At 60.1% G+C, this 17979-nt stretch overlaps 1 protein-coding gene across 1 annotated transcript in view; it reads left to right on the plus strand.

Moving 5' to 3' along the window:
- CCDC40 (coiled-coil domain 40 molecular ruler complex subunit) overlaps positions 1-17979 on the plus strand; it is a 37852-nt gene that overhangs the window by 13977 nt on the left and 5896 nt on the right. The window contains exons 8-17 of the mRNA XM_081272742.1: positions 2210-2367; positions 2537-2659; positions 4924-5045; positions 9685-9928; positions 10025-10207; positions 13256-13501; positions 14120-14333; positions 15822-15991; positions 16133-16224; positions 17387-17507. Of these exons, the coding sequence (XP_081128868.1) occupies positions 2210-2367; positions 2537-2659; positions 4924-5045; positions 9685-9928; positions 10025-10207; positions 13256-13501; positions 14120-14333; positions 15822-15991; positions 16133-16224; positions 17387-17507 (1673 nt within the window). The remainder of the gene's footprint in view (positions 1-2209; positions 2368-2536; positions 2660-4923; positions 5046-9684; positions 9929-10024; positions 10208-13255; positions 13502-14119; positions 14334-15821; positions 15992-16132; positions 16225-17386; positions 17508-17979) is intronic.

Below are 17979 nucleotides of genomic sequence, written 5' to 3' on the forward strand. Positions count from 1 at the left end.
TGGGGACAAGCCCCTTGAGACGTCAGTGACGACATCCAGCCCTCCAGCACACAGCCACAAATGCGCTGGCTCCCAGCTGTACCTGTCAGAGGGTCTGGCGAGCAGTCCAGGCTCCACTCAGGACCTGGCAAGGCCGAGTCGCTGTGGTGACCGTCCTCCTAGTGAAGTTCCCGGGGAACTCTGCTCCCGAGCTTGTTCCCATCACTGGGGGTCTTCAGGCCCCTGCACCTGTGAGGCTGAGCCCCCTTCTCTGCTGACTGCCACAAGGCTGTACCCAGCTCCTGCAGACGCCACCCAGACCCTCCCCTCCCAGCCAGCCTTGGAGACTGTCCATCCTTCCCACTGTGACTTCCCCTTTACCACCATCCTCAGGGAACACTGGCTCTTAGAGGGTCACCTGCCAGCCCAGGCCACCCGGTGACCTCCCTGTGGCGTCAGTAGCACAATCACAGAGTAGCCCCAAGAGGCAGAGATGTGGGAGCCATTTGAAAATCCTGCCCACAGCGTTTTTATTACTCCCAGGAGTCAGTACAGACCACCAACATTCCAGTAGGAGAAGGGGCAGGGAGACGGGCAGGCAGGGCAGTCAGGGAGAAGACCCCTGGTGCCAAAAACAGAGTGGGTTCACCTTGGCTAACAGGGAATGAACCTTGACTTAGCTGCTCACACAGAGGAGGGTGGGATGGGTGCTCTTAGGAACGCGTGGAACGCACGCCTGGTGTGTGAAGGTGGTGAAGTGGTCCGCTCAGTGCCATGCCAAGTCCCACGGACCGGTGGCTGAAACCAGAGGTTCATTTCTCACAGCCCTGGGGGCTGGACGTCCCCGATGGTGGTGTTGTGGGGCTGGCTCCTCCGGTGGCTCCTCAGTGTGCGATGGCCTCTCCTCCTGAGTCTCTCAGGGAAACCCCTCTGTGTCTTGATCTCTTATGAGAACACAGGCTGGGCCAGGGCTACCCTAGTGCCCCACTTGGCCTTGGCACTTCTTTAAAGGCGCTATGTCCAGGTGCAGTCACATTCGGAGGAGCCCAGGGGTCAGGATGTCCGTGATCCGGAGCAGAGCTCAGCCCTGCGCAGAGGGTCCGTTGTCTCCGTCTCCTTGAAGGACAGTCAGGCAGTGCTTCCCTAGACGCAGCATGGACGCCCTGGCACACCTGTGCTCCCTGGCAGGAGCAATCTCAGATGACAGCGAACTGTGCGAAAGGGAGCAGGCTGTAGCTCAGAGGTGGAGCCTGGCAGTGCCAGGCCCTGGGCGCCATCACCAAGGGCAGTGACTGGCAGTCACCACAACAGAGACTGCCCAGTGGGTCCGAGAGAGGGATAAAGACCCAGAAGAGGAGAGAACGCTCCCTTCCAGGGCCTAACGAGTCCGTCAGAGAAATGGAGTCGTGAGCAGGAGAAGAGGAGAAATAGAAATCGTGGATGAGGAGCGTCCACGTTGGTGGAACTGTCACCCCACAGGTCCAAGGAGAGCTGCCCAGTGCCTCACACTGACGAGAACCAAACCCTGAGGCAGCCGTTGGGAGCCCCGACACACAGCTGGCCAGTCTCCCTGCGGGGCTGCCGCCGCCCTGCTCCTGCCTCCGGATCCTGCAGACAGGAGCGAGCGTTCACAGCGCTGGAAATTCCACAGTCACTGGACCTTTAAAAGCATCTTCTTTTGGAGCTTGGGCTGTGTCCTTCGAGGGCGCCTGACCCGACTCGTCTCCACCCAGCAGCCCTGAGCCTCTGGTGGGTGCGCTCTGCCCTGGCGCACGCCATGCCAGGGAGCAGCGATTCTTTGTTGAGGCACAGCTGCCCAAACAGGTGGCCATTCCAGCCTCACCATCCATCTCATGGGACTCTCCTTAAAGGGAATCCATTCCTTGGGGTCCAGTCTTTTGGGGGGAACACAGATAAAAACCGTTCTCCAGCTCTGAGTGGGGATGGGAAGTACTGCCCGCTGGAGGCCCAGCCTGGGGGCCCGCCTCACCCTGGGGCCCGCACTGGCCCTGGTCAAAGCCTGGGTCTTTGTGGTTCAAGCACAATCCCAGCCCCACCTGGAAGCATGGTCCCCGGCCCTGCCCGGCAATGGTGGGGGTCCCAGGTGTTGTCCCCTCCCCTCCTTCCAGACCACGCGAAGCGCGGGAGGAGCTGACGGCCTGCTCCTGACTCTGCAGTGGCAGCCCTGCAGTTGGAGATGGAGAGCTGATGGCCGCTCCTGTCTCCCCAGTGGCAGCCCTGCAGTTGGAGATGGAGAGGTTGGCCCTGAATCTCTTCTACATGCAGAACGTGGACCAGGACGTGCGGGACGACATCTGCGTGATGAAGCAGGTGGTGAAGAAGGCCGAGGTGGAGCGCACGCGGGCGGAGGCAGAGAAGAGAAAGCAGGTGCGCCGAGGGTCCTGCAGCCGGTCATCTCTGAACCTTCCCTCGGCTGCCCACGGGGCCCTGCCAGCGGGGAGGACGAGGCAGCCTGGGCGCTGACTTGGGTCGGGTTGTGGAGTGGTCCTCAGGTGTGGACAGGTCTTCTCTGAGCACCTTCTCATCCTGAACCCAGGACCTGTTCGTGGACCATCTCACCATGCGGACCAGCCAGCTGGAAGACGACATCTCTCTGTTCGAGGCGCAGTACCTTGCCCAAGCTGAGGACACCCAGATCTTAAGGAAAGCAGTGAGTGAGGTAAGAACGCCCTGACACCCCGACTCCTGGGCCGTGGAGTCTTCTGGGCTGTGCCACTATTGATGCCACCATTGACGAGTGACTGCAACCGGCCGCGAGTGCAGAGAGTCAGAACGCCGGGCCTTGCCCATCTGCCCATCTTCTTTAGCCTCTGGGAACCCCTGGCTGTGCCCATGGTGAGGTCCAGCTGGTACCCCGGGGCCCTAGGACAGGGCGTGGAAGTTCTGCCAGGAAATGAGGCACTTCCAATTCTGGGGGACCCTAGCAAGTCCTGAGCCGGCTGCCAGCCTCTTCTGCAGAGGACTGAAGTCTTGGTGACAGTTCTCAGCCCTGGGGTGGCCGGCACTCCCAGGCAGTGCCACCGTCTGCCCCAGGAAGAGGAGATGAGCTCCTGGGTAGGAGCTGCGGCTGTCAACACCAGGAACCAAAGTGACCTGGCTGGGGTTTACCAGAGTTGCTGTCTGCATTCGCTAGTGCAGGAATGACTCAGAAGTCATCGAACACAAGAAGAGGGGACTTGAAGGGGGGACAGCAAGCCTGGTCCCAGGGTGGCAGGAGGAGGGTGTGGCATCGCCAAGCCGTCTGTCCTGTTCACCTGGGAAGACCATCAACCCAGGGTGGGTTCCATTCACACCTCAGGGGGAAGCTGAGCCTCTTGGTTAAGAAAGTGCTTCTGGAATTTTCCAGCCAGGAATCGGGGCAGGGAAGGTCCGGTGGGGCAGCCAGCTGACCCATACCTGGGATGGAAGGGATTCCCAGCACGTGGGCCTGAACCCAAGAGAGTCCTGGGCCAACTGGGACAGGGTCACCCTCGTGCTGCCCCCACCCCGCCAGGTACTAAAACACTGGAATGAGGTAGGGAGCCGACAGAAAATGTGGGTCCAGTGGAGTCTGCTCACGGGCGGTCACCAGGGAAAGTCAGCCCTTCCCTCACACCAGCCACCACAGCAAGTTCCAGGGGGAATCAAGTATTTAAACAGGGGAGTGGACCAGGAGGTGAAAGGAAATTTTTATATAATCCGGGGCTGAAGGGGCCTCTAAGCATCACCCAGAGCAGAACCGTAACAGAAAGGACGGGAGGGACCACAGCAGCAATGAAACTCCGCAGGCGAGGACCCCGTGAGCTACATGCAGACAGACCTCACGCACCAGCCAGCAGGGGCCGTCTCAGCCTGTTTTCCACTGCTGAGGGCACAGCACCTCACCCGGGGAGGCTCTGTAGAAGAGGTTTATTTGGGATCAAGGTCCTACATCTGGGGACCATCTTTGGTCCAAGGTCAAGGGACTGCATCTGGGGACCGCCTTCTTGCTAGCAGCGTCCCAAGGTGAGAACAGGGTGCCTGAGGCCTGGGGCGAGCTTTCATGGGCAAAATCTCCCCAGAACTGCAGCCTTTTTCCACCTGTGATGGCAGAGCCCTAGTCACACCTTCAAGGTCCCGCCTGGTCCCTCCTCTTGATATCCAGCGTGGGGGTTGAATCTCCTCATGACTTGGGGAGGGACAGACCACTGCCCACCACAGAGGGTGTGAGGAGGCTTGGAGAATCACCAGAATCCAGCGCACTGGGGCGACGCTGCAGGGTTTCTGCTTTTTTGAGGCCTGTTTGCACCTTTGCCTCCAATCCTGGCGTGGCTCCACCAGGACAGGGGACTCCCAGGGTCTTTGATTTTCCTTCCTGGGCCAGTAGATGCCACGGATGCTCCTCTGGTGAACTGAGAAGCCAGTGAGCAGCTGATGGAAAAGGCGGGCCATCCCCACTGAACTGGCAAGGGCCGAGGAGCCAGAGGGAAGCCCAGCCTCCACCCTGGACCTCCACCCCGGGCCTCCACACAGGGTCCCTCCCTGCTGTCAGGACCCTTATTGAGGACAACACTTAATTTGTAGCAAAATCACTCCCCTTCCCCCAAATATCACTCCTTGAACTTCATTCCAAGGAAACTACTAAAACACACTCAAACAACACGTTGATACTTCAGAAAAGCCATAGGTAAAATGAAAACCCCTCACTGGGAAGACAGGCTCCACCCCTGTTAGAAAGAACACACTTGGGCCAACCAGGCGGCAGCCGGCAGCCTCGGGGACTCCCAGCCCCAAGCACCTCGGCCCCTGCCAGAGGCTTGAAGGGATTCCAGGCTTCCTTGAAGCCCGTTTGGCTTCCTGTTATCCTTTGCTGTTGCGTGACAAGAAAGAGGGCAGATGGGGGGAAAGAGGCCGCTCCCGAGAAGCCCTGGCCCTCACCTGTGCCCGCGGCCCCTCCCGCGGCAGGCCTGCATGGAGATCGACGCCATCAACATGGAGAAGAAGCGCATCCTGCAGCAGTGGTCCACCAGCCTGGTGGGCATGAAGCACCGCAACGAGGCGCACCGCACCATCACGGAGGCCCTCAGGTATGGCCACACGGGGGTCAGCCGTCCCGGGGAGCAGCAGCCAGGTGGCAGGTGGGCTGGGGACGCGAGGGCATTGGCCGGTCTAGAAGGCCTTCTCAGCCCCACCTCTCCAGGTCCCTGGATCTCCAGGGACACGAGGTTCCCGCTCTCGAAGGCCATGGGGCAGCAAGGCTCCTACTCAGATTTCCTGGCAGGATTAGGGAAAGGGAAAGAGCAGGGGTGGACCCTGGGACACTGCCTCCCCTTGATCGGCAGACTCCCCTCCAGAGCGCAGAAACCCCCTCCCTCCCATCCGCCTGGGGGATGCCGTCCACCCAGAATCCCCAGTTCCATTCCCATGGAAGGGCGGGAGGAGGTGGCTCTGAGACGGGGATTTGGAGACGTGGGTGCTATGTGGATGCCCAAAGCCACCCAGGGACCCGGAAGGCTGGGTTCTGGAGGTGGCATGTGGCTCCCGCGCGGCACGCTCTCGCCACGGCTGTCCTGTCGTTGCCACCTCTGGCACCCACGGGGGCAGTGCAGAGCGGGCCCTCGGTCGAGGAGCGAAGCCTCTGCCCGCAGCCAGCCTGGTGCCGTCGGGGCAGCCAGGAGACACCAGGTGCTGTGGTTTTTAAAATGCTGAGGTGTATGTGATTGTTCTTAAAAGACAATTCAACATGAATCATGCTGGATTAAAAGTCCTCACTCCTCCTCTTCCCTCCATCAACAAAACAAAGCCGAGGGGCCTCTGGAACATTCTGTCTGAAGACTCATTTCCCTTAAATACACAGGAAGAGGAGCCCAGGCCAGTTGTGGCCGGACAGATGTCTCCCTGCCCTGCAGGGGCTAACTGGTCTGCAAATCCAGGCCACCTGCCCAACGCTGCCTGGTGACCTTGAGTAAGGCCGCGGCAGAGGGTCTCTTAGAGGGCTCAGCACTGGCGGCTCCCCGAGCCTGGTGGCCTGGGTCCCTGGGGAATGCGACACCTCCGTGACCTCCTGTTGTCCAGCTTCCTGTGCCCCCAGGACTTTACCGTGTCCTCTCTGCAAATTGTCCCCCTTGACTCGTCCCCTGGCCGTCCCTACATGTCCTTAGAGATGTAGCTTGGCCACACCCTACCCATCTTTTTAAACTTTTAATCTTCTGAATGGATATCATAGAACCTGGGTTAAAAACATTGCAAAACCATGTACGACTTGAGCCCCCTCCCAGGGAAGCCCCCAGTGTCCTCCCGTACACCAAGGCTCTGATTGCCTGGGTCTCCTGTCCTAGCTTCCCCTGTGAGCCAGGGACGCAGGCCCAGGTGGCCTTCCTTTTCTGCCCCGCCCCGTACCGCGCACTGTCTGCACCTGCTTCCCCAGCACCGTTCAGAGCCGCTCCTGTGCTCTGCTGGGAGGGTGCGGTGCTGTCCACCCTGGCTCCTGAGGGCTCCCGGTGTGTCCCTCCCATGGGGTTGCCGTGTGTCACCAGGCCCGGAATGCTCTGTCATGCAGGGTGCAGCGTGCGTTCTCTCACACCCTGGGTTCCAGGGTACAGAGGTCTGCAGGCGTCACCAGAGATGACTGTGACCGTCACATCCCCACCAGCAGTGTGTCAAAGTGCTCTGACAGTTCAACACATTTTCACACCTTAGGGTTGTGCCAGCGGGATTGGTGAACAAAGTAGGCATCTGGTGTTTAAAAATGGGTGTGCACAGTGCCGAGTGAACGTCTCAGCAAAACAGTGCACACTCGCCGGCCCCCAGGGAGCTAAAGGCCTCTGTGCCCTGCAGTTGTGCACCCAGCCCCTGCCTCCGCCCCCACACCACGGTCAGCCTTTCCAAAGAGCAGGGGCCACTGTGAGAACTGTAAGTGTGACCACAGAGGCGCTCTCTGCACCCAGAAGGTTTGGAGAGGGAAATCTGAGCCGGCTGAACAGGTCGGGAGAGGCCTCACTCAGGACTTCCTGAACACCAGCGGTCAGCCCTCGGGTGTGCAGGCCTGCAGGACATTTAGAAAACAGACATGGAGGCACTCCTGGTCAGGCTGCAGGCCCGCGGCCACACGGCTGGCTGGCCCCCCTCCTGGGCCCAGCAGGCCACTGACTGGAAGCAGTTTTGCAGTCTCACCGGGAGCCTTTGTCCTCTGGTCAGTTACATGAATCCAGCTCACCAGAGGCTGACTCGGCCACAACAATGCCCCCTCCTCATGTGCCTCATGAAAAATCAATATGAAGGTCTGAACAGAGGCTCCCTCCTTGACTGGCCAGCTCCCACCTGTGGCAAGAACATGGGGCAGTGACACAGGTGCTGCCAGGGGCCTAGGGGTGGAGCACCAAGGCCCTGGCCCCTTCGGCTTCTGCCTCTCACCCAGAGCACCTGGCCATCTGTCCGGCTGGCAGGAGTCCCGCAGCCTCACCGGCTGGGTGGCCTTTTCCTCTCGGCTGCCCGGGGATCGCTTCAGGTAGTGAATCCCTCCAGCAGGTTCCAGTGGCTTGCACACCTCTTCACCCTACAGGGAGACCGCGCTTTAACTCTTGCCTGGTCATCCGACTTCCCAGAGACCTCCCAGGTCTTGGGGCCAGCACCTTAAGATGGGCCCCTGTGTCTCAGACGCAAGCGGCGGGTCTGGCTCTGTTCTAAGCACCTGGCCTTCCCCGTCTGCCTATTCTGCTGCTCTCCAGGTAGCTTTCGGGGTCTTGCCCCCTGTCCTGAATGTGCAGGGGAAACCTGAACCGTGGGACTCAGCTGTCACACTGCTCCAGAGGGAAGCAGAAGGTTGGCCTCGGGGACTTCCTTCCCTCGGTCCTGACCAGGCAGAGGCGGCTCCGCCCGCGAGGCCCCTCTGTGGGAGGACAGGGGCTGCCCTTGCTGGCGGCTTGGCTTAATGCATCCGGACGCCCTGGGTGCAGGACCAGCGGTCTCTGCTTCCCAGGGCCGACCGGATCCCGACCTGTGGCTGCGCCATTTCGCCCCGGGGGTGGGGGGTTGGCCGAGGGTCGAGCTGCTCCTGAGGGAACTGAGACCCCACGGCCTCTGCCACGCGCTGGTTCCCGTGGCATTTCCAGCGGCTCTCACCGCGCTGGGACCAGGGTCCTGTGCGCTGTGGCCATCCGCAGAACCGCCTTGTGCTCCTTGTTAAATCGCGTGGTCCACCTGAGGGTTCTTTTTATATTCTGCAGACTAGTTCTTTCTCAGATGTGTGTTTTGAAAATATTTCCCTCCGGTCCGTGGCTCATCTTTTCTTCTCTTAACAGTGTCTTTGAAGAAACCCAAAAGGAGGTCTGAATTTTTTGTCAATTTCTTCCTTTTCTGGTTTTTGCTTGTTTATGGGGGTGCTGCCTGCCCCGGGGCTGTGGCGGCCTTCTTCTCCGTTTTCTGCCCGGGCTCCTGGTGGTGGCTCTGATGGTCAGCAGTGCCATCCACTCCATTGCGTTTTGCCGTGTCTGGGGGGTCCTGGCCAGCTTCTCTCCTTGATGCTGTGTTTGTGGAATCCGTTCTGTTCCGCTGCTGTCTGTGACTGTGCTTTCGCCGGACCACCCTGTGCTGATAACTGTGGCTTTGCAGGAAGGATGGCGATCACAGTCGCAGTGGGCAGTGCCCCTCCCCCTGGACCTGATAAGTTAATTCTAACATGTATTTGGAAACCTAAAGTGTCGGGGGCCATTCTGACGCGTGATTGGGTGACTCCCGTTAAGGGCCTGAGGCGCTCTGGCTGTGTCGGAGCTTTCCCGACCCTTTCCTGATGAGAGAGCCCATCCGTGTGGGGGTGTGCCTGACCACTGACCCCGGGGAACCAATCACTGACCCTGACCTTGGAGTGCAGCCCCCCCTCAACCTTCATTGGATGGAATTCTCCCCTGAATCTCTTGTTCCCCAAATAAAAGGCTACTCCCAGGCGTGTTCGCTCTCTCTCTCTCTCCTGCTAGCCCAGAGTAATCCTCGCTGCCCTGCTGGGCGGCTAGAGGTGGGAACCAGAGAGGTGAGCCGTCTCGGACCTAGCAATATAAATAAGGTAACTGAGTCTGTGTGTTTTATTTCGATCTCTTCTAACTAACTTTATGCCTAGAACCTCATTAATGAAACCACTGCGCAGGCCGCGTGGTAGACTAAAGGAGTTAGAATTGCCAAACTAATTTTGTAAAAGAACAACCAAGACTCACTGTGTCTGATTTCCGCACCGTTGTCCAGAATCTTCAAAACTTGATGTTGACTGTAGGCGTTTCCACTGTGGGAGGCTGAGGGGAGGGAGCCACAGAACTTAGAGGGACTCACCTCACATTCCTCCAGCCACACCACTGACTGCAAGTCTCTTAAATGGTCCATGCTGCAGTGTGGGGGCCAGTACCCTGCTGACCGCCCGTGTGACTCAGGCAGGAATGGTGCTTCCTCTCTAGGGCTGTTGTGAGGGAGGAGGACGGCGGGCAGTGGAGCCCAGAAAAGGCCTGGCCCTCCCTTGTTTCCCTTCTCCCGTCGTCACGACACGGAGTCTCACGCGTGGGCTTTCAGTGGTCATGGCTCTGTGGGTGTGTTAGAAAACAGCAGTCAAATGGGCTTCGATCAGAAGAGTTGTTTCCTGACTCATTTCTCTGCATGTCGTCCACTTGGTGAGGTCTTCGGAGCCGGGTGTGGCCGCGTGCCTTGGTCCCCGATGTCTGTCCTGTGCCGTCTTGCCTTCTGCAGAGAATGCCAGCACCAAGCCAAGTCCGTCGACAGCGAGCTGGAGGCCTACAAGAAGTCCATCATGAAGGAGGAAGAGAAGAATGAGAAGCTGGCCAGCATCCTGAACCGGACAGAGACGGAGGCCAACCTGCTGCAGAAGCTGACCACACAGTGCCTGGCTAAGCACGAGGTTCTGCAGAATGAGTTCAACACCTACAGGCTCACCCTGCAGAACACAGAGGACGCCCTGAGCAAGGGCCACCAGGTGCGTGGTGTCCCCCCTTTGCTGCAGGCGGAGGCCCTAGCCAGCCCTCACGGGTCCACCTTGCGGCACTGTCCACCCATGGCTCTTCCTTTCCAGGAGCACGCAGCTGTTACAAGCGAGCTGCAGAGTGTCCAGCAGACCACCCACCAGGAGCTGGACCTGCGGCACAGGATGGACGCCTCCATCATGGACAAGCTGCAGGAGCACATGACCTCCAACAAGATGACCAAGTACTTCAAGCAGCTCCTGCTGAAGCTGCAGAAGAAGAAGACCAACATGGTAGGGCAGCACCTCCCTGAGAGTGGGTGTGGAGGCAAGGGTCTCCTGATGCCCACACATGGCACAGGAGGTGCCCACAAAGGGGCACAGAAGGGCGGCAGGGCGTGACAGAGGGGACCTCTCATCCCCACCACAATGGCCCCTCTCAGAGCCTCGCCGTTCCCTCCTGGAAACGTTTCTGTGCACAAACACACTCATCCTCGCACACACCAGTGCAGGCTCTCACACACACACTCGCCCCCGTTCATACACATGCCCACACACGTGTACACGTACGTACACACACGCACACACACGCACACACTAACACTCCTGCAAACACACGTGTGAACACACCCCAGACACATGGCCTCTCATCCGATGCCTGCTTCTCGCCCCATTTGAACCCACATTGCCTAAGTTTTGCTGGACGGTGACACAGGGGACGGTGACACAGGGGACAGTGCGTGGATGCTGCATGGTTGCCTCCCCTGCAGCGACGGTTTCGCACAGTGCCATCCCATGCCGCTGAGTACCCTTGGCCCAGCGACTCTTCATTCCTCCTTACACTCCGTGCTTCCTTCAGGAGTGCTCTTGTTGGAAGCTTTGGGCTGCTTCTAGGCTCAACGCCACCACAGCCCCGCCTCTGCACTCTGTGTACAAGTCCTTGTCCACCCTTCTGAAGGCAATGGCCCGAGCCAGGGTCCTGGGCCCAGGGCATGAGCATTTTAGGTGGATACCATGTGGCCTGGGAGCGTCACTGTCCACCACCACCCAAGGACTGGGGTGCCGTGGAGCCCCACGGCACAGGGAACCCCCAGCTGTGAGTCACTGGGGTCTCAGCGGCTGTTGGGGGTCCCTCATGCCCTTAGAGAAAAGATTCCTTATTTCAATTCGTTGTTCTCTGGCTCTTCCTGTGGTGGGACCTGGGGAGCCCCTGCCCATGGAGTGACCCTGGGAGTCCTGCCCTGGGGAGGTTCCTGTGGAGGACGCCCAGAGGCTGCTGCAGCCACCTCATCAGCAGCCCCCACCCACCCACCCCAGACACCCCAGGAGAAGGGCCGCTGGCTCTGGTTGATGGTACCCAGGAAGTGGGGAACACAGGGCCGGAACTAGGTGGCCACAGGGGCCTGGATGGGTCTCTCCTGGACAGCCCAGCTGACATGGCAGCTCCCTGGGAGCAGAGCCCGGCCACGACCACCGGGCGGGAAAAGCAGGTGGTCCTGGGTGCTCTGAGCCCAGGAGGAGCATGGTGGGTGAGAGGGAAGCAGACTGCCTGGCCGCGGGGTGGCAGCCAGGCAGATCCCAGGTCCCTGCCCTGTTCCTTCCTGGGTAGCTGCCAGGGCCAAGCATGTGCTACCACCTCTGTCCAGAAGAGGGCAGGAAAGAGTCTCAGACCAACAAATCCGTCCATTATGACAGGGGACACTGTTTGAAGGCTCTAAAGCCCAGCTCTGGGGGCAGGCAGGGCAGGGCAGAGGCGGGGGCATATCTGGGAAGGTGAACAGAGGGTGGACGGACAGGATTCCGTCAGGAGTTAGGATCAGAGGGAGTGAGCAGGGGTCAAGGAGGGTGGAGGCAGTTAACTGGGGACAGTGCCGCTGTCCCGGGGGAGGACAGGGTGGTCTCCTGAGGAGCACAAGCCGCCTGAGCCTGAGCGGGGCAGGCAGAGCTTTCTGGGTGACCTGGCTGGTGACAGAGGGAGCCTGTGGGGCAGAGGTGGAAAGGGACCCAGGAAGCGGAGCCTCTAGCAGGAGAGCAGGAAGAGAGGGGCGTGGGGAGGCACTGACCCCTGCAGAGATCCTGTCTCAGAAATGGGCATCGGGCTGGTCCAGAGAGGGCCAGTGGGCAAAGCCATTCCCGCTAGACAAGAGAGGCTGGACATTCGGTGCCAGGTGGGTGGGGTCTGGGCTTTGCAGTCAGAAGTGAGTGTGGGGCGTGGAGCCAGTAGGGGTCACAGAGGAGAGACCGAGGTGGCCCCCAGGAGGGCTGGAGTCGGCAGGAGCCCTGGGCCTTGAGCGGGAGGAGGACCCTGATCTTGAGCCAACAGCCTCTGCCTGTCCCCAGGACCAGGTGGTGCTGAGCCTGGCTGCCTCCAGATCTTCACACTGACCTCTCAGTGACCTTCGCAGGAAGGGAAGCCTGATCTGACTCTTCCCCAGAGGGCCCAGCCGGAGGCAGGTGGCCGTGAGGCCTGGGGCAGCGGGGAGCCTGTGCAGCCCTGGCCTGCCCTGTGGCCTGTGCTGGCCACCAGAAGCCGGCACCCCCGGGCCTGAGCGGGGTCTGCGCTCCACAGAAGGATCTTTTCTGTCCAGAATCTTGTCCAGCTTTTCAGTAAAATGGAAGGACACTGGTCCCATTGAATAAAAAAGAAGTTTGGTGTTTTCTGCAGCATTATTTAGGAATATTTATAACAGGTTGCGAGCTCAAAGAGGGAGGGGTCTTGTCTTCCTCCCTGGTGTCTGCCGGCCGCCCAGAGCAGCAACACAGTGCCCCCGTAGGGACTGGTGGTCAGGAATGGCCATCTGGTGATCATGGCTGCCTCATACGCTGTCACCAAACCACGGGTGTCGTACTGGGGCTGGGACTCAGTGGTACAGCGCTCGCCTGGCATGTGCGAGGCACTGGGTTTGATCCTCAGCACCCGATAAAAATCAATAAAATAAAGGTGTTATGTCCATGGACAACTAAAAAAAAATTAAGTACATGACCTAGAATATCAGAATTGATTTGCCAAAGGCCAGAGTGGGTTACAACCCAATAAGTGGAGTGTGGTCCTGGTTCTGTTCTGCGGGAGGAGGAGGGGCCTCATAAGATTGGAGGAGAGGAGAGCGGTGGACCTCGGTGGAATTACAGGGATGCCGCCTCCTGCCTGTGCTGCTCTGGGTCTTACCTCGCCCCTCCACGTATGCTGCTGTTTGTTCAACAAGAAAACCCAGCAGCCTTACCTTTCTCTTAGTGAGAATTCGACACGTGGGCTCCGTGTCCTCCTCCCCCACTGCCGCAGGTCGGGCCGCTCCTCCAGAACCCTGGGGAATCATGCTCACCGAGTTCCTTTCACCAACTCAGGTGACGCACCTTTCCAAACTCGATGGCGACATTGCTCAGGCCACCCTGGACATCACCCACACCAACTGCAGGCTGGACACGCATCAGAGGGTGCTGGGCGAGCTGGACAAGGAGGTGAAGAGGGTGAACGACCTCATCACCAACAGTGAGAACGAGATCGCCCGGCGCACGATCCTCATCGAGAGGAAGCAGGGCCTCATCAACTTCTTCAACAAGCAGCTGGAGCAGACGGTCTCGGAGATGGGGGTGAGAGGCCAGGCAGGAAGGGCGGGGTGCGACTGACCAGTCCCATCCACTCAGCTCCACCCTGCCCCCAGGAGGGAAGGGCCTGGCAGGGTGGACCTCAGAACCCTGTGCCTTCTCGCCTAGCACCTAGCACAGGGCAACCTAGTTTTGAATTTGTTAATGGCCTGAGGCCCAGGCAGACAGGTGGGGGCTGGATCTGACCTGCTGACCACTGCTGCTGAAAATGAAGTGGTCTAATGAGTGTCAGGCTGGACTGGACCCACTGCCCGGGTCCTGGAACCCCAGCACCTTTCCGAGTGTCGGAGTCCCCGAGTGCCTGGGTGGTGGCCGGCCAGCGCTCGGGTAACTCCTGCCCTCTGGCTCCTCCATCCCCCAAACCCGGTGGATCCCCAGGAGCCAAACCTGAGCCTTGGCGGCCCAAGCCCCCTGTATACCAGAGCCACACCCACAAGGGCTCCTTAGGGCTTAGACCTAGGGCCTCAAAACCAGCAAACTGGAGGTCCCCAGCCCTCCTGAGAGCCCCCGAGCCCCCAGGGTAGAAATCCAAGACTCTGCAGCCCACTCAAAGAGAGGCCTTCACCCAGAGGCTCGCTCCACATTCTGACGTGTCCTTTTCAGGGGGAAGAATTGGGGCCCCTGGAGCTGGAAATCAAAAGGCTGACCAAGCAGATGGACGAGCACAATGCCAGTGTCAACCAGGCCCAGGTGACCTGGCTCCGCCTGCAGCAGGAGCTGGTCAAGGTCACGCAGGAGCGGGAGGAGCAGGTGGCCGCCCTGGACATGCTCAGGAAGGACATCCGCATCATGGAGCAGAAGAAGCTTCGCACAGAGAGTGAGTGGCCTGCGGCGCCCGCCCGCCCTCGGGGAGGGGAGGGGAGGGCAGGGGACTGGCTGCTGACGTCACAGTCACAGGGTCAGGGCTGAGAAAACTGCCTGAGGTCGCGGACCTCAGAGCTTCCTGGAGAGAGGGGCCTGTGGGACCCCACAAAGCCGGGGAGCTTGGGGGACATGGCCCCTGCTCAGCCATGTGGTACCCATCCCCCCCAGCTGGCTTAGAAAGCTGGCCTTTGGGGCTCCACCACACTACACCTAAGACCCAGTGGTCTGCCAGAGGACCAGGATGAGAGGGGCCTCCTGGGCCACCACCCACCCACGTGCCACCTGCTGAGACACTCTCAGTCCCTGTCCTGGATTGGGCATCTAGGTGGGTCAGCCCTGCCTTGAAGTCTCTACTGGAAATGCTGCCCAGTGGTTGGGGGGCTGTTCTGCCTGGCCCCTTCTGAAAGGCTCTGCTGCCTTCCTGCCCTGCCCTGCCCTGCCCTCCCCTCCCCTCCCTCCCCTGCCCTCCCCTCCCCTTCCCTGCCCTCCCCTGTCCTCCCCTCCCCTCCCCTGCCCTCCCCTGCCCTGCCCTGCCTTGCCCTGCCCTCCCCTGCCCTCCCCTTCCCTGCCCTCCCCTTCCCTGCCCTGCCCTCCCCTGCCCTCCCCTTCCCTCCCCTCCCCTCCCATCCCCTGCCTTGCCCTCCCCTCCTTCCCCTGTCCTCCCCTGTCCTCCCCTCCCCTGCCCTCCCCTGCCCTCCCCTGCCCTGCCCTCCCCTCCCCTCCCCTGCCCTCCCCTACCTTCCCCTGCCCTGCTCTCCTCTGTCCTCCCCCCCTGCCCTCCCCTCCCCTCCCCTGCCCTCCCCTACCTTCCCCTGCCCTGCCCTCCTCTGTCCTCCCCCCCTGCCCTCCCCTCCCCTCCCCTGCCCTGCCCTGCCCTGGGGAGCTGTCAGGTGGACACAGATGGGGAAAGCCAGGTGCCTGAGATGCAGACCATGCCGATGGGCTGAGGTCCACTGGGCGGGGGCAGATGGTGGAGCATCAGGTGACCAGGCCCTGGCCATCAAGGGTGGAGGGAGGGCAGAGGACCCCAGGGACAGCTGGACCGTGTTGTTCTCCCATGTTAATGTCAAGAATGTCTGTGTTCTGGGGACACAGTCCTGCCCTTCCTGGAGATCCCTGAGCACCCCACGTCCCCGCTGTGCAAGGAACCCTGCAGGTTCTCAGGGAGGGAGCGCCCCCAGCCTCACTCCCTTCCTCCCTGGCACCCACCCTCCCAGCCTGGGCTCCCGCAGCTCCTCAAAGGACCAGGATTGGGAACCTTAGCACCACAAAGAGACCTGTCCTGTCCCCAGCCTGGGAGGGGTCAGGTCTAGGTGGACTCCAGGAAGGACCAGGGGACCAAGGGAGCTCCAGAGCAGCAGACCCTCACTCCCTTCCTGGGTGTCCCTGTGCTGTGGAGGTCCCCGAGCCTGCTGGTCCCCACATCTGCTCTCTGCTGCAGACAAGATTGAGCAAGAGAAGAAGGAGCAGAAGGAGATCGAGCGCCACATGAGGGACTTGGACAACGACCTCAAGAAGCTCAACCTGCTCATGAACAAGAGCCGGAGCAGCTCCCAGGAGCTGCAGCAGGACAACCTGGTGGCCGAGACGGAGTTCGTGCGCTCGCTGAAGGTCACACCCCGGCCCGGACCTGGTGTGGGCGTCCTCCCTCAGACGTAGCTCCCGTGCTGCCTTGGGGTCCTCTCCAGGGGGGTCAGGAGGCTGGCCTGCCCCTCTGGCCCCAGCCTCCGTGTCCCGACCCTCCCTCCGCAGGCCGCCGAGAGGGAGACCATCGAGATGCAGGAGAAGCTGGAGCAGCTCCAGGAGGACAAGGCCACCGTCCTCAACAGCCTGGTGGAGGCAGAGTGAGTCCCTGCCTGCCGCTCTGCTCCAGCGCCACCATCCCAGAGCCTGGAGCGTCCTGGCGCCCACCCACTGCCGGGCTCTGGCCCGCCACCCTTGGTGCCAATCGAGTGGCTGTCTTTGGTATAAAATTCAAAACACACCCGTTATTTTTACGGTGTCTGCGCACTTCAGACCACAGCCCAGTGAGCAGAGTCGGGGGAAGCGACTCTCTTTACCGGAGAACCACTGTGCAGATGCATTTCTTTCTGGTTCAGTTTTGGTTTTGACAAAAACGTTTCCCTGTGGTGCGCACCTGTGGTCCCGGCTGCTCGGGAGGCCGAGGCGGGGGGGGGGGGGGGTCTCAAGTTGGAGCCCAGCCTGGGTGACTTAGTGAGACCCCGTCTCAAAATTAAAAAAAGAAAAAATTAAAAGGGCTGGGCTGGGGCTGGGGCTTGGCAGTAGAGCTCACCCAGCACATGTGAGGTCTGAGTTCGCTCCTCAGCAACATATAAAAACAGATAGATAAAATAAAGGTGTTGTGTCCAACTACACCTAAAAAACAAGATTTAAAAAGTGGGGGGCTGGGTGTAGCTCAGTGGTGGAGCACCCTGGGCTCAGTCCCAGGACTAGGGGAACAGAATCTCCTCTGAAGCCACCAGGGATCTTCATGGCTCTGTCCACTCCCTTGGGAACAGTGCTGTGCGGGCGCTGTCTGTATGCACCATGATTCAAATCCCTCATCCAGGGGGGTGAATCGCAAAGCCATCATCTCTTCCAGCAGTTTAATATAATCTATGCATAAAGCCATCCGTGGCCAGTGCCTTGGGGGCTGGCTCCTTGGAGACTTTACAGCTGTTAGACTGCAGGTCTCCTCCGGCGGGTGGGCGGGCGTCTTACTCCCTCTTAGGGTGACGTCTGTCGCCTTTCTTCCTCAACTCCTCAGTCAGACCTTCACACTCTCTTCCTACCTCCCAATCTTCTCTCCTCCTCCTCCTCCTCATCTGTTTCCCTATCACCCCACCTGCCGGAGGCCTGTCTGTCTCAAGGCTTGGCAGATCTTCTCTGTGAGGGGCCAGAGAGTAAAGGCCTTGCAGTATGTGCCTCCCAGCTCCACACGATGTAGGCCCTGGGAGAAGACCCCAGGCTTCTCCAGCTCTCACTCTGCCTCTCCTCCCTCCAAAGACACCAGATCATGCTTTGGGAGAAAAAAATCCAACTGGCAAAAGAGATGCGCTCCTCGGTGGACTCTGAGACAGGACAGACAGAGATTCGCACCATGAAGGCCGAGATCCACAGGATGAAGGTGAGTGTGGGGCAGCAGCCCTGGCGGGGCCCAGCAGGCATCCCTCCATGGACCAGGACCAGACCAGGCCGAGGCCCTGGCTCCCCTGGGGGGACCGCCTGGCCACCCTGGCCGTGACAATGCCTGAGATTCCCCCCTGCACAAAGACCTAAATTCCTACCCAGCGCAGGCTTTGCACAGGCCCGGACCTGCCTCACCTTAGGGCCCGAGGCGCTGTGTCCTTCCTGCCCAGCAGAGATCACAGAACAACACAGGACACGCACAGTGACACAGCCTTTTTTTTCTTTTCTTGGTACTGAGGTTGGAACTGCGGGCTTGGCCCGTGCTCAGAAGCACTTGTCCACTGAGCTACATCCCAGCCCTTTTGTAAACTTAAGACAGGGTCTCACTAAGTTGCCCAGGCTGGCCTTGAGCCTGCGGTGCATGGACACGTGACTTCAAGAAACACAACCTCATCCTTGCTGGAGCAATC

Source organism: Spermophilus citellus (genome assembly GCF_964194105.1).
Source record: "Spermophilus citellus genome assembly, chromosome: 17".
Taxonomy (NCBI): Eukaryota; Metazoa; Chordata; class Mammalia; order Rodentia; family Sciuridae; genus Spermophilus; species Spermophilus citellus.